The following is a 16,413-nucleotide window of genomic DNA, read 5'->3' as shown; positions in this document are numbered from 1 at the left end:
TGACAAGCTCTCTTGGTGTCTGTCAGCATAAATAATGCACACATTTTCAATAATACTTAATGAAACAAATAAAGAACAAAACAATACAATACAGAATAAATTCTGCCCATTATTTTCTGGACCTTAAAAAGCTTTCAGGTATTCTGCACGGAGCATGTTTCTAAGCTATTGGAGAGAGAGAGCATGTAGTGTCAGCCTCGCTGTGGAGCTGAGTTTGACTGCCTCAGTGGAGGTTTTTTTTATCTGACCCAGTTTCTGCGCTTCTGCTATTGCCACTGCTGGGGGGGGGCTGGGGGGGCGGTGTCCCCAGAGTCCACCGCTCACAATATTTATAGGTGTCATATGGTGGCTAAAAATATGACAACAAATTGTTGTCATTATGTATAATCATTTATGTTTAATACGTGTATGTTTGAAATGGTTTTGGTTGTCACTGACGATGAGACAAAAATCTAACAGAATTGGTTAATGCAAATAATAGAGCTGGTGCCTTGCGAATGAAACTTAATTGGGAAATCAAAATGTTTAATTTGTGACTTGTCTGAAGCACAGAATAATACAAATCATTCCATCCATGTGTGTGTGTGTGTGTGTGTGTGTGTGTGTGTGTGTAGGGCTGCAGAGAAATGGATCGCGCACATTTCTACAGCATCTAGGAAAATCTGGCCTGGATTTGCCAGTTGCAGTATTTAAGGAGAGTTTGATTTCTGCTGTAATGGCAATGACTGTGTTTCAAACACACACACACACACACTTTTACATAATGAAGAGCATTTCTGAGCTAAAAGTATTTTACACTTTTATCTGCAAATTTTTGAAGGCAGTGTAGATGTATCTTTTGCCGTCTATGACATCCACAATTCTGTGTGTTTTGTTAGTGTTAAAAAAATCATGTCTGTAGAGCAGTTGAAAGAAGTTAATTAGAAGACAAAAATGAAGGTCCATTCACCGAAATCATTAAATATTTTCTTGGTTATGACTTATGCTTGAATTTAAAATTCTAACACGTCGTTGGTTTAAATCACAGGAAAAGTAAAAAATATGTAAAAAAAATATTTTGTATACTTTGACGGTTGTCCAGTTCCCAGGATCAAAATGAATAAAAGTACCCTGTATGCACTACAAGTCACTAGAATAGGGACTCTTATTATTGTAAATAACCCTGCGAAGAATGTGATTACTGATATTGTGTTAATACTATGGATATTAATTAAGCTAAATAAACACATTTACCATAATATTTACCTAAAATGTACAAAAAAAAACAGATTTAAGCCCTATTCGCATGGGATTAGTATTATCTGGGGACCTCGTGTGATTTAGAAATGACCTCCCCACATCTGTATTTCATGTGGCGCATTTGCACGGGATAAATGAAGCCTGTGATTTTACTCAAATTTACTGGCTTATTTCCCGGATATGATGGCAAAGCTTTGCGTGTAGTTTGTATAGCCTATAGTTGTATGGTGTTTAATGATATATGACCGTACCTGTCAGAATTTGGGACCCGTGATCGCGAACCGGACAGAAGATCACCGCGATCGCGGGTCTCAAATGTAACGACAGTTTCCATGAGAGATAAACAAACGGGAGATTCCCGGCCAAAACGACAGTGTTGGCAAGTATGGATATGACCCAACACCCGAAATAATAACAAAACACTTCAACACAGACTCCATTATTCGCAAACGGTGGATAAACCTTGGAAAATGATATATGAGCCCGCCAAATCACAGAGATGCCGATTCGCACGGTATTAATATTATCACAGGACCTCGGTGTTCGGCAAAATATGGTAGGTTATTTGTGGGGGAATTTTTACTTGACAAATTACAGACATGGCCGATTCGCATGGGATTAAGTTCACAGACAACCTCTGCAATTAATATAAATGACTAGAGGTCTCCGGGTAATACTAATCCCGTACGAATAGGGCTTTGGATAGGTCATTTCAACACATGGTTGGGTAAGTAAACAAACCCCAGCCACTGGATTGAAATGAAACTTGCTTTGTTGCTTCAAGCCCTAGTTGGGTCAAAACTTGACTTTTTTTTAACATTCACTTGCCGTTTTTTGCCTTTATTTACATAGTACAGTAGGAAAAAGAGGACAGGAAGTGATGTGGTAGAGAAAAGGGGGGCAGGATCGGGAAAGGACCACAAGTCGGGATTCGAACGTGCGTCACCCAAAGCGCAACCGTGCCATATGTCGAAGGACTTGCCCACGAGGCTATCGGCTCCGAAATGAATCCAAGGGTTGAGTTTGTTCATATTTTACACAATCACGGGTTGAAACAATAAGCGTGTAGGCCTATCTACTGATAAGGTTAATTTTACTAGCTTTTAAAACTGACGCGATGTTAGCAAAACGTTATTCCATTTGATCAATCCATGAAGTATTAAAAAAATATGATGGAAGGCTGCTAAATGTAACCGTTCCGTGTTTTCCAGCAGACCGAGTGCAGTGGAGAGCTGGGGGGAGATGTTTGATAATGCCATGCGTGCTGGAGCAACAGGGGCTTCAGTAGGGGTCGTATTTACATCAGTACACCACAACGTCGCCTTCTGAAAATAAAGAGTGTTATTGCAAAAACCACATCTTAACTGATGCGAAAACGTGCGTCTCTGACACATCAAGCATTCCCAGTTAAACGCGTACGTACGCTCAAGTCGTCTACGTCTGTTTAATGCCCTAGTTATTTTCTTCACAGCTTGCACCCAGAAAAGGAACGTCTCGTGACAGGACAGGGGTGGCAAGGGCTCCGTTCGCGACTCACAAGCCCACATCTATCGCAACCGGAGTGATGGGTGGCAATGCATGATGCAGAAGACGATGCAGAATGAATAATGTAGACGGGCATCGGAGTCCGTAGCGTCTAAAGTCTGTGCCCTAAGCGAAAACACGGACGCTGGAAAGAAACCCACGTCGCTTTCTTCTCATTTAAGTCGACTTTCGAGCATGGAAACGGGTCTGGTGGCGAATCACCAAGTGAAAAATGTTGGAAGCGGAGATCCCCCTCCTTCGCCTCATCGTCGCACACCTCCACAGCAACAGTCGCAAGCACTCCATCATCAGCCACAGCAGCAGCACCGAGCCATTCACAACAATAACAACAACAGCTTCAGCAGCCCGACACCCGCTCGCGGAGATTTTGGAAATCGACAGCATGGAGGGAAGGACACCGCTTTGGAGAAACGAGTCGAGCACTCTCCGCGTCTGCTGAATACAAGCGACGAGGAGGATCGGTCGTCCACGATCGGTTTTGATCGGATGGGCAGCAGGCACGAGCACTCCAACTTTGGACCGACGAGCGGCAGCGGCAACAACAGCAGCCGGAGCGACGGCGTTGGCAACACGTCCGAAAGCGGTAACAGCGCCGTTTCCGAGTTTAATCATTATTACGGGAATGGAAGAGGAGGGCCTAGCTTTGATCAACATGGCGGACAACAAAGCCCTCGGACTGCTTTAATGCATTCGGCACAGGGCAACATGGATCAAGTGCAAAACTCCCACGACGGGTACCATAACAATCCGTACAACCACTATCCCAACTACCGGCAGGGGTACGCTGGGGCTGGATACGGGATGATGAGCCCGTCACGGCAGGGGAGCATGATGGGCCCAGGTAACAATTTGCCTACTGCTGCTAGCCACGACAAGGTTGCTATGGCCTCCACCACCCCGGCTCCCGGTGCTAATGTTGGGGGCTTTCAGAGGTTTCCTTCACAGAACCAACAGCACCCTTCAGGAGCGACACCCACCCTGAATCAGCTTCTGACATCCCCGAGTCCGATGATGCGGGGATACGGCAGCGGCTATCAAGATTACAGTAACCCTCAGCCGCAGCAGAGCGCTATGGGTCTGGGGAAAGACCCGTACAGTCCTTCTGCCGGTCACAGCTGGGGGACACAACTAAGAAACCACCCGGCTATGAGCCCCGGCAATAACGGGAACGGCAGAGCTCAGGTAACCGCATTCGCCCGTTTGCGTGCGCATGTATCACGTTTCGAAAGCAGGTCTCGCCGTGGCCTGATGCTACTCGAAATATTAGCTTTCAGTTGAGTTGTTTTTGTAATTATTCGGTTCACGTGATCTAAATGAGCGGTTGAAGGATAGCATTATGAATTTGGTATCTTTCATTTTCACCTATTGTTGTTCGGGCGTTTTAGGGCTTGTGTGTTATTTGCGCACGTATTGACAGACGGAAGAACATGTCAAGTTCTGCCCAAGGTGACTGTGCTAACGGTGTTAGCGCGAGTTAGCCTGCGCCGAGACAGACTTCATTTCAGCATCAACACATGCCCGATACCGCCCTCAAATGTGAGGGACGGGTTGTATTCTTCAACAACATAACAATGTAACATTATTACCGAGCGGTCTGTGTGAAGTTAGTAAATAAGGAAGCGATAAGGAAATCGGTTCAGTAACAATAAAAAGATGGAAGATTCTAGCACTCCGATGATGAGAAATTCTCCGCTAGCGCGCTTTCTTCGCGAGATCGAGCGTCTGCGTCGCATAAATAAAGCGACTGTGGGTTGTTTTTTATATATAAAATGGTCGTTTTCATCCTATGGCGCGTTGTAAACAATGTCTGTTTGCAGTGAATGGTTAGACGTTGCTGAGCGCTAACGTTAAGCTGCGTTAGCGCCATTGCGCCTCGTCTGTACACAATTAATTACGATATGAAGATGTAGTCTAATGAAAAGCTTTGTTTCAAAACTCGGTGAGATGCCCCCCAGACACATGACCCAAAAATGCTGTCTAGGAAGGAATGTTTATCACTTAGACAGAGTATGGCTGAAAATGCTGTCAAGGTTGGCAGCTCCTTAAGAAATACAGTCTTTGAAATACAGTCTAAGCAAGCACGTCAGTAGGCTTTGAAACAAAATGATTAGATATGTTGATTGATTTTTCAACATCTTGCATTTGCCTGCACAGCTGGCCGAGATACTGTCTTCCGAATCATTTTACTGATACATGTTTAAAAGGAAAGCAGGTGAATTCATTGGAATAGTTTTGCATATAATAACATGCACCCAGAGCACAAAAGGCTCGCTCCTTTGAAGAGTCTGTTGTGCAGTTCTGCATCTTACATGAGGCTTTTTGGCTTAAGGCCCTTGTCTGTATGGCTGAGCAGCCCTGACCTTCACACATGCAGATTAGCCATGTGCTCCGTCCTATAGTGGCACATGAAGAGCATTTGTGTTGTATTGCCCAGGGTAATTCCAAGGCTTGCCCACACAACATGACTGGAACAGATGCCAAGACACCTGATACCCCGTATGCGCTCCGTTCATTCCTGGAAAAAGTACTAGGAGGCACTTCAAGGGTTTTGGATGTTACTTGGCAAGAGGCACTTAACATTTAGTGCTTCCACACCTCAGATGAATAGAGTTGATAATAAAGGTTAATGTAGTCAGTAATTAAAATGATTTACTGTTTTGACTACAGTTCATTCTGGGAAATATTTTTGTTCTTACTGTTGTGTCTTGCGCCGCATAAACATCCACAGTCGACATGGAGTAATTGCCTTTACGTGCTTCTGTTTTACTAGCTAAGCGGTTGCAATTAACTGGAATTGTTAGATTAAGTTAAGTAAATAGAAAGTTTGATGAAATTAAACTTGCTTTCTAACAGTGTTTGGGGACTGAATTCTCATTAGACTTCTGCCCGATTAACCGAAAATATATATCACGTGATTATGCACAACTTGTGAGTGAAGTACGGTAAAATGCTGCTGCATCCGAAAGCCAGGGGGCGCTCTCGTGCAGAAACTCCACATATGCACTGCAGAAGAAGACCATAACACACGTAGTTCTAGGAAATGCCTAAGGACATGATTTTATCACTGTTCCTCAAGCCTCCTCAGGTATTTTCATGATAATAAAGTATATTTATAATGATCATGTTTGATGGGTGTTGCTTTTTTAAATGCACGTTATAAGCGACTCAAACTCGCACTTCTTTTAGATCGAGCAGCATTTCCTACTGATCCCAGAGACGTGCTTCACGGACAAGCTACGCATCAATAAAATAATCGATAACTTGCATTATCGCAGCCAGCTCGGTTTCAGCAGGATTTTGTAGTAACTGCGATTATATTGTTCCAGCTTTGCTAAAAATGACAATATACTCTCTGGTAGGGAAACATTTGGCGACATAGCCTAAATGGCCAGCAAGTTACAGTTTACGCACTACTGAATTTTATTTGAAAATATCCATAACCAACGTATGAACGCTTTATGGACACCTCTGAATAGGAATAAAATATGCAATTCATAACCAACTTACATCTTATTGGTTCACGATTTGCCCTGCCAACTTTTTATACATACAGAAAAAGAGAAGAAGCCTTTTCAAATGTTCATTTAATCAGCATTTCTAGATGTATTGTGGCCATTCAGTGAATCAAACCTCAGGAGTGACATAAAGTCATCCAACAGCAATGTGAAATCTGACAGCATGACAAGAAGACACATGAAAACTCCAGATAAAAATCCAGGTTATCACATAAAAAATGTTTGTAGAATTTCCTAAATACATGTTCAAATGCTACTATTGTACTTCTTTAAAGTGAACATGAACTTGTTTTCTGTGCAGTATTTGAGGTCTGAAAAGAAACTGAGCATCTTTTCTGTTATTTGGATCTTCATCTTCTGCACAAAAATGCAAATATAAACAATATTTTGATTCGAAATTTGGGAGGAATGTTATCAGTAGTTCACAGAATAAAACAAAAATGATCATTTTACCTAAACACATACATATAAATAGTAAATTCAGTTTAAGTCTCTATTTTTTCGCGGCTGTATTTACAATATAGCACAGTCTATTGTACTCGCCTATTTTGTTGATGGTGCATTAATAAACTGTGTTGTGAGGGAATTATAATAATGGCAAAGTTATAATAGTACTATTTGTACTAACAGATACGTTATGTAAGAATGCCCTAGAAGCTGGGTATGGCCTAATAGTACACAAAACTTCAAGATAAGAGCAAGTCTCCTCATAAAGTAACTCTAATTTGACAATATAGTGAGCGAAAATGTGTGTGCGCGTCTGCGGAGCGCTCTGGCGTGACTGCTGACGCTCAAACCGTTCATTTATAGTGCACTCCCAGGCTTTCTCAAATTGGTCACATTTTCTGTAAGTGGTGCTTCAATTGGCCTGAATTTGGCAGTGACATGAGAAGATTAGCTTGGATGGCTCTCAGTCTTTCTGGCAGAGATGAGACGCTCGAGAGTAAACCTGACCCCCCCAACCCCTCTCAGTTGATGGCATGTTGCCCTAAATCTCTCCATTTACTGAACTGCTGAGCCTTATGATTGCTATTTGTATTCCTGTCTGGTCCGGCATAATCATCGTATGAATGTTTTCACACTGCTGTACATTGCGATTGCTATTGTGTTACGCTAAAGTGTTGACACCCCTCTCAATAGGTGGCGCCTATGGATCCGATGGCCATGAAGCGTTCTCAGATGTACGGGATGGGCAACAGCCCCTATTCTCAGTCAGGCGGCACTTATCCAGGACAGCCGTACGGATCACCCACCCCTCATCGATACCCGATGGGAATTCAGGGGCGTGGCCAGGTCGGCCTGGGAGGGATGCAGTATCCTCAGCAACAGGTAAGAACTAGTCAAATGTACTTTAAAAGTCTTTCACTGTCGAAATTAAGTCACACAATGTTTTGACCTCCACAAGAAAATCTCTGTAGATTGCATCACGGAAAGTCGATTTTACACGGTTGCTAGGTAGCAGGAAAGCAGACATCGTAATCGTAATGCGCACATATCTCCATACAACTTGTTTTGGTTAATGTGCCAGCACAACCCAAAAAATGAAACGCCAGTCTGAAGTGTGCATGTATGACGTAGGGCCAGTTAAATTGCTTTAGTTTTTACCGTGCCGGATGTTTTTGGCTTCCACAGTAGGCTGTCCTTCCATGATATATTCTTTCTATGCTATCTTAGACTATCAGAATTAGCAACATTGACTCATAGCTTTCAAACAGAGATAGCAACGGGGCTCTCCACGCTAGTGAGTCAACGGAAAACTAGAATGTCCCACAGGCTGCTAGTCTGAACACTTGACAGCCCGAGGGGAAGCGCAGAGTGTGGCGCATAAGGAACAGCTCTGTTATGCCTGTCAGCATGGAGCGACACTGCTCCCAGTGTACCAGAGATGTTGACAGTCTAATGCGCCGCGTGTCTGTCAGTGGAGGTTGGCAGGCTGTCGGCTCGGGCTGGGCAGCCTATTCAGGGTACAGACTGCACTACTAAATTTAGACCGGACTGCTGGACTGAGTTAAGTTCAGCACCACAGACCGGCTGGTACTCAATATGGCCCGGATCCCTGAAGGATAGGTGTGTTTACTTCAAAAACACAAAAGTTGGTCAGCCCTGTTCCAAGCTTTGGACACTATTTGATGTTTTTAAATAAAACAGTTTGATGGGGGAAATAGTTGAAGCCGAGTCACGATTAATACTTCATTGTGATAGTGAAGATATAGTTCAGCCAAAAATGAAAATTCTGTCACTATTTACTCTTGTTTCAGACCATATTTTGTTGTAAAAAATAGACAATCTACGTGACTCACAGTCTCAGTCAGTCAGCATTCACTTTCGTTTTAACTACGAAAGAGCAGTAGTGGGCATGTTACTTTATACAAGTAATTTGTTATAGTTCGTGTTACTTCTCACAAAGAGTAACTGAGTTACATTGTTATAAAAGTAACTAATTACCAGGGAATGTAACTATTGCGTTACCTTTTAAAAAATGTTCAAATATGTCAAATAACTTTGATGCCTCCAATATTAGACTAAATATGATAAATGAATGAAATGGAAACTAAAAGCAATAAATTATATTTATAAAACATTGTACACTAATCTACACTGTTTTAATGTTGCTGTGAGACAATGTGAGAGACACCTATTAAATTCAGGGCTCCAGACAAAAAAATCAATTAAGGAGCCATTGGCTCCTATAGAGGAAAAACACAGGGGCCAAATTATTTTTTTAAGAGCCACATGAACATGAACTTACATTTTTAAATGACGTACTTCTAGTTATCCTGTTGTATGTATATCTTCCCTCTCATAGGTTTTGCTCACATAACGTTTTTTTCAAATTGTTTTTCCTCATAAGCAAGGCCATACGAAATCTGCAGACTTCTTTTGGGAAATATCTGCAGAATTCTGTGGAATAATATCAGATGTGTTTACATTGGTCCACAATTATAATTGTGTGTAACGCCTTAAAATGCTGCTTGTTTATACTGTATATTTTAATGCAGTTGATTGCAGATTTGGTTCTGCTTATTTAAAAAGAGGCAGAGAAGCTTTGTTATTGATTTAAGACGACTGTTTAAACTCTGAATACACCGGACCAAATTTGCACTCTAAATTCATTTGAACCAACAGAAAAGGTGCATGTCAAGACCATATTAATATATTATATATACTGTATGAAAGAGTAAACATTTTATTGCTTAAAGAGTTTAAAGCAAAAAGAAAGGGGTTGTGTTAATACGTTATTATGTTGATTTTAGTTTGTAATAATGACATTTTTCTGCATGTTCACAACACAATGTAAAGACATACGAGTTTGAAACCAAATGGGGTAGAGTAAATGATGACAGAATATGTTTTTTTGTTGTTGTTTTAACAGAAACATTTTTTAAACATTCACCCTCCACTAGGGCTGTTCAATGATTAATCGCGATTATACCACGGGGCTGTTGAATGCTTCAATCTGATTGGTTGAAAAACGTTCTATTGGTACAGAAAAGTTATAGTGTAACCTACAGGCCGTCACTGCACACAACACCCTGCTCTTGATCTGACGTTTATAATGTCAAACTTTACTGTTAATGGAAACGTGTGCAGTTTCGTTTCAATAAACAAAGCATATACATATACTGAAATCGAATGAATAAAATAACTAAATAGAAAAACAAAATGCATTAATAAACCTTGCACAGATGTGCAAGGGACTTGGTAAACTCCATTCTGAGGCGCTTAGCGGAAGTAACTTATTCTTCTTGAGTTTTACTGGCGGTTGGCAAACCAGCTTATAGGTGCATTACCGCCACCTCATGAACTGGAGTGCTAGCGGAAGTAATGATACACTGCTTCGCGGCAGAACGGAAGATGCGTGACGTCATGTGAAAGGGCGTATTCCTTACTTAATCGCATCCAGACTAAAAGTTTGTGTTTACATAATAATATTTGTGCATGTGCACCGTGCATATTTATTTTGTATTGGTGTGTACGTGTTTATAAATACAAAATGAATATACACAGTGCTAGGGCTGAATATCGATTCAGATGTTCCGATTCGATTTCGATTCTCAAGCTCTCGATTTGATTCTCGATTCGGTTCAATGCATGCACACAGATAAAATCATATAGATATTTCTAAAAAAAAAAAGAACAGTAAACATCAGATTACATTGGTGAATTAATAAAAAGAAATTAAAAGCCACAAACGTGTATCGTTTCCGCTAGGTTTTCAAAGTCAATGTCTGCTTTATTGTCATTTCTGTCACATGTACATTACATACATATAGAGGATTGAAATTGCGTTACTCTCAGACCCATGGTGCATACAAATAACACTAACACAGAATAAAAATATGTAAAAAAGATACAAATAAATACAGATTATTATATATATGAGAAATACAACTTTTATTTAAAAAATGAAAAGGAAGATACAGTAGGTAATGGCAGATAGAGTGCAAACCAGTGAAATATACAACAGTGCAGATGTGAGGTAGTGCAAAGATTGCTACACAGTGTAGGGGTGGGAATCTCTAGGCAGGTCACGATTCGATTACGATTCAGAGGGCTACGATGCGATGATAAAATGATTCTCGATGCATCTTTTTTCCTATACGAATTTTCTTTTTCTTGCTGTGTGACTATTAAAATCAAAGTATTTGTAATTACCCGGACCGATTTTACTTCCAATGTCCTTTATTAATAAAACAAATGGAATTGATTTCGCAAGTCAACTGAAAGGCTACATTTGCCAGCATTGCAAAGAATCAACAGGAAAAGAGTGACTGCCCTCAGTGCCCTGTAGTAGCATACAGAATGCAGTAAATTAATGCAGACTTTTTGTGCACATAGCACTGGAGCTAGAGAGGTTTAAAGTTTGGTAGCACAGGCAAAACAGTAGGAGCAGTTTGTTTTAATATTTCTAATATGTGTGTTTTTCCATTTTTACTATACAATAGTGGTATATTTGTCCACAAAAATTACTGTAGTATACTATAGTATTTACTATAGTAAACTGCAGTAAAATTCTTAGATACTATCGTGTTTTTGAACTTTACTACAGTTTACAGTGTTTATCAATTTACTACAAGGGCACTACAATTTTCAATGGCAAATACTATATTTCATTAAAGTATTTTTTGTCTGTGTGTTCAATTTAACGGGACTTTTATTTTGACGGGTCTTTGGGAAGACGCTTGAGTTTTTGAGTTTGACGATAGCTTCACTCAAACAGTAAACGCTCGTAAAATAAACTCTCAGAGCAGTTCATATCCTGTTCATATCCTCAGTGCAGACGTAGATAAATACTGTGCACATAATTCACTCAGACATGCAGAACAGCCAGATGACATTTAAATAACAGGATTCCGCTCCGCATCTAGTTACATGGACTCTAATAATAATATTCTTATTATTCTACATATATGTCGTACTGTCGGGCACGTAAAATTCACTCGCCCATACAAAACATTCACTTGTCCCGGACAAGCGTTAACGTCGAGCCCTGTTATGACTTTAATATAGTGTATCATGTTTGTTGTGTTTCCAAAATATGTTAATTTAGCTTGACACAACTTGCATATGTGGGTCTTGTCGAGGCCATTTTACCTTCAGCTTCATAGAAACCAAAATGCTTCCATACATGAGCTTTTAATGTAAACTGAGTCGGATTTCTTTCTCCGCCATCTTCGTCGTCTCTTATTTGCACGCCGTCAAATATTTAACATTTAGAAAATAGATTTTTCACATCCGTGAATCGATTCAGAATCGTCCACGTCCGCATCGCGATGCATCTAAGAATCAAATTTATCCCTCACCCCTAGCTAAGCGTTCCCACCAAACGCGACTTGTGCGAATAAATCGTGCTATTCGCGCATAGTTGGACGCTTGAACATTTCGAGTTTACTCGCTTCATTCGCGCGTGAAATTCGCTTCATTCGCGCATGAAATTCACTTCACAACAGATGCGAATTCGCGTCATGGGAGGGGCTTCTGCCAGGCGGCTCCAGTCTCGTGTATGTATATATAGCTCAAATTGAGTAAAGATCGTTTTTTACAATTTACCAGATTGTCCGACCTCCTCACTCACTTTCTTCCAAGATCCTTTTTATTCCTGTTTCGAAAAAATTAGAAGTTGTATCGTGCTCTGGGTATCCACATACAGCGACGATGATTTTGTCCTCTATTGTTGTTTCGGATTTCTGCCTCCGCTCGCTACGTCATAATCATGTCACTACTAAAGCAAGCTCCAGATTGGTTAATGTGGCGCGAATTTCGCCAAAATTCAGATTTTTAAACTAGCGAGAATCACACGTTACGCGCGTCAAACGAACGCCCGAAACACTCAATTTGCGCCGCCTCATTTGCACGTATCGCGCCGCAGGATGTCCTATCGCGTCTTTGCATTGACTTAACATGTAAATCACTCGCGCTTAACGCTTCATTCGCGTTTGGTGTATATTATGTAAAGACAAACTTTTATTCTGGATGCGATTATTTGCAATTAATCGTTGAACAGCCCTACCCTTTGCCCTTAACACATTAGAGAAGTCAAATGGAATTTTTTAAAAGTGATAGTTCACCCAAAAATGAACGTCAGTAACCAAACAGATCTCACCCCCCATTTACTGCCATAGCGGGTGAAATAAATACTATAGGAGTCAATGGGGGATGAGATCTGTTTAGTTACTGACATTCTTCCAAATTTCTTCCTATGTGTTTAGCAGAACAAAGAGATTTATTCTGATGAGAATAAATTTATTCCGATGAGTAAATGATGACAGGATTTTCATTTTTGGGTGAGCTATCCGTTAACTAACGCTTTAAAGGGAAAATGTATGAAGGCATTATAATGCCATAAAGAAACGAGCGCAATGCTGATGCTGGCAGCACACGGCAAATAACTTCCGCGAGAGGACAACGGATATACACGCGAGGAAACGGGATCTCGTGAGCTCGTTTGAAACCTTCGCGCGCGCATGGCATCCACAGTGCGCGCAATACAAGCCCTCGTGCGCGCATTACATCTTCTGTGCGCGCAATTACAAGCCCTCGTGCGCGAAGGACGTGCATATACAGTGTCGCGCTCTCACCTGCTGCTTTTGCTCGCGCGAACATTTTTATTTTGGCAGTCGCGGGGCGGGACTTGCTGTTTGGTTGTAACCTCAAACGTCATTGGTTACTTCCCCTTTTCCGGAAGTCACTTGTGATTGGACCTCCGTGATCATCAATCTACATGGCTTTGTCAACGGACCAGGGGCCCGTTCTTCTTACCTCGCTAACTCAGTTAGCTGGATTTGATTGTTGACTTGTTGTTTTAGCAACAGGTCCGTTAACTTAAATCTCCTCGGGAGCAGGCTTATTTTATGTAAACAGGATTAGATCGCGGCCATGAAGCAGTCAAATTGGCTTCTTTCATACAAAAGCAACTTGTTGCGCAAATTACAGGATTAATATAAAGAGCTTTGCGAATTTAACATGTAATTAATGCAATGTTTTGCTTTTAGAACAATATTTATTGTAATGTTATATAACACATTTACTGTGAAAAGTCTTCGGTGAGGAGCGAAATAAATGAATGAATAAATAAATAAAATATATTTTTTTCCTTGTGAAGGAGATATTTGCCATTAGTTTGTTGGACCTTCATTTTAAATATACAGTATATACTGTATAAGCACAGACAGTGCATATGATGGAGGGAATTGATGAAAAATGCAGTTTGTCCTGCCATTTGCAAATTTGTGGTATTTCAGTTTAAGACCCCAGTTTAATTAATATTATATAAGGGAATTTAAGATTCTGCAGTCATGATCATGTCAATGAGTATGTGTCTTGATTGATGTCATAGACTGCACCATAGGCCTCTGAGGCCTCAGATTATCTTCTTAAAATAAATGATAATATTTTCTGTGACTCAGTGGTTAGAGCATAGCGCTAGCAACGCCAAGGTCATGGGTTCGATCCCAGGGGATTGCACATAGTGAGAAACAAAATGTATAGTACAAAGCAATGTAAGTCACTTTGGATAAAAGCGTCTGCCAAATGCGTAAATGTAATATTTGTAGGTAATATTCATTTTAATAGAGATAGTATTAAGCAAAAAGCAATTGAATCAATAAGGAAGCTGACTGATGGAAACTCTTAGATGGTGTGTGACACCTACAGTTTCACCAGCACTGAAGCAAAATGACCTGAATCTGCATGAGTAAACAATCTTCAGTCACGTTTATGATGGGACTGTTTGAAGACACCATTCCCTGACCCAAACCTGTTACACTGCAGCCCTAGCCAGGACAGGATCATGAAATGACCTTTGAGCAACTGATAGGAATGAAGGGATGAACCTGACAGGGCCTGTACTGTTGCATGTGCTACACTACACACATCATCAGTAAAGAGAGGAGGCCTGTGATGAAGAAGCAGCCTGATGATGATCTCTAAACAAACTGAGCTTCATGAGATATAACTTTTGGAATACCATTTCTTTATTATTCTTAAATAAAAAAACAACACAAACATGCTTAGGCCCACATGCATTTTATTTTTAATCTCCATAGATAATAGGCAGGTATCAGTCATATTTTACCTGCAATAAGAGTCAAGAATGTTAAGTCAGTAAACAATATAGAAATAGTTTCTAAATCTGCAATCTTCTTAAAACTAAATCACCAGTTTTAGGTTTGTGTTCTTTATATTGTCAAGGTCAATGTTTTGAAGTTTTTGCTTTTGAAAAAATTTGTGTATATTCAACCTTTAAAGACTTTAAAAAGTGTATACATGGATGTGCCTTTTGTGGAGAGAAATCAATAATTCACAAAACATAAAGGCCCGGTTTCACAGACACGGCTTAGCTTAAGACAGGACTATGCCCTAGTTAAATCAAGATATTTACGTCGCTTTTATAAAAATGCCTCAGAAGAATACATTACTGGTGTGCATCTTGAGACAAAACAATGGCACTGTTATATTAAGATATTTCTGTGCAAGTTATATTCAGTTAAGACAGGTCACAGATTCATTTTAGTCTGGGACTAGCCTTAAGCCTTGTCTGTGAAACCAGGCCTAAAAGCAATAAAATAGCATGACAAAATCGTATTTTCCTCATCTCTGTACAACATTTCTGTGCAGACTCAGCAGATAAAAGCCTTTCAGATTATATGGACTCCTGCAACTGCTACTGAGTTTATCCAATTTAAGAAATGTTATTGAAATGGACAGTCTTCAGACACTTTTGCGCTCATTTCTTTATGGCATTATAATGCCTTCATAAAAATGAACATTTGTAGTTAATTGACTCACTGTTGTTTCTTCTGTAAAATAGTCAATATTTTTTCTGAAACTGGTCATTGGTGATTGATAAAATGCATTTTCTTAGGTGTCATGTCATTGGAAGTCCAAAAAACAGATTGTGGATTCTTTATGACGTCCTATGAAGCGAAACGATTACTCTGTGCAAGAAGCTGAACTTTATAAGTAATGTTATAACAATGTCCAGTTTCCTGCACAGGACGATCGTTTCACATCATAAGACATCAATATATATCCAAGAGCCGCAGGGATTCATTTTGTGCTGCCTGCTTTTTGCTTTCTGATTGTAGCTGACCTGAGAGAAAACTAGAGCCCCTAGTGGTAGCGCTAAGAACGCTATTGTTGTGTTGTTGCGTTGCACTAGGAATTGTGCTTTCGGAACACAACATTGTGTAAAATCGGGGTTGCAAAGCTAAAAGCATTGTGTACACATACTCGAGCACAGAAACATCAGCCGCTATCTCGGCCATCAGCCACTTTTTATTACCTCCAGATCCCATTGCACTGATCTTCGGTCAGCAGTCTTGTGCAGTTTACTCCTGTGATTGCCCGTGGGTACGGACGTGACCTTTTCGAAGTAAAGATCAGAATTAGCAATCTCCTCCTGGCGCGGTGGAATGTGGGAGAGGCACTAATCAAGAAAGACATCACCGAGTGCGGCCAGCACATAATGAGATCATTACAGGAGAGAGGTTTTGGGTAATCTCTAACCCGAGGCTTGGGCAATGCATCTGTACAGCTGTACCGAAAGGGGACCTGTAATGACTTTTATCTACCAGGGGGCCCTGAATGGCCAAAGGACAGCGGTTTTTAACAA

The 16,413-nt window shown here is 40.6% G+C and overlaps 1 protein-coding gene across 7 annotated transcripts in view; it reads left to right on the top strand.

Moving 5' to 3' along the window:
- The first annotated feature begins 2,494 nt into the window (after positions 1-2,494).
- The window catches only part of arid1b (AT rich interactive domain 1B (SWI1-like)), an 82,827-nt gene continuing 68,908 nt past the window's right edge, over positions 2,495-16,413 (top strand). For 2 of the 7 annotated variants that reach the window (XM_057353403.1, XM_057353404.1), the window contains exons 1-2: positions 2,496-3,966; positions 7,440-7,628. In XM_057353403.1, the coding sequence (XP_057209386.1) occupies positions 2,959-3,966; positions 7,440-7,628 (1,197 nt within the window). In that variant the 5' untranslated portion in view covers positions 2,496-2,958. Of the gene's footprint in view, positions 3,967-7,439; positions 7,629-16,413 lie in introns of all 7 variants that reach the window. The other 5 variants (XM_057353402.1, XM_057353401.1, XM_057353408.1 and 2 more) reach the window with 3 other exon arrangements.

The sequence above is a fragment of the Triplophysa rosa genome, linkage group LG15 (genome assembly GCF_024868665.1).
Source record: "Triplophysa rosa linkage group LG15, Trosa_1v2, whole genome shotgun sequence".
Taxonomy (NCBI): Eukaryota; Metazoa; Chordata; class Actinopteri; order Cypriniformes; family Nemacheilidae; genus Triplophysa; species Triplophysa rosa.
This window is presented reverse-complemented; position numbering and strand designations above follow the sequence as displayed.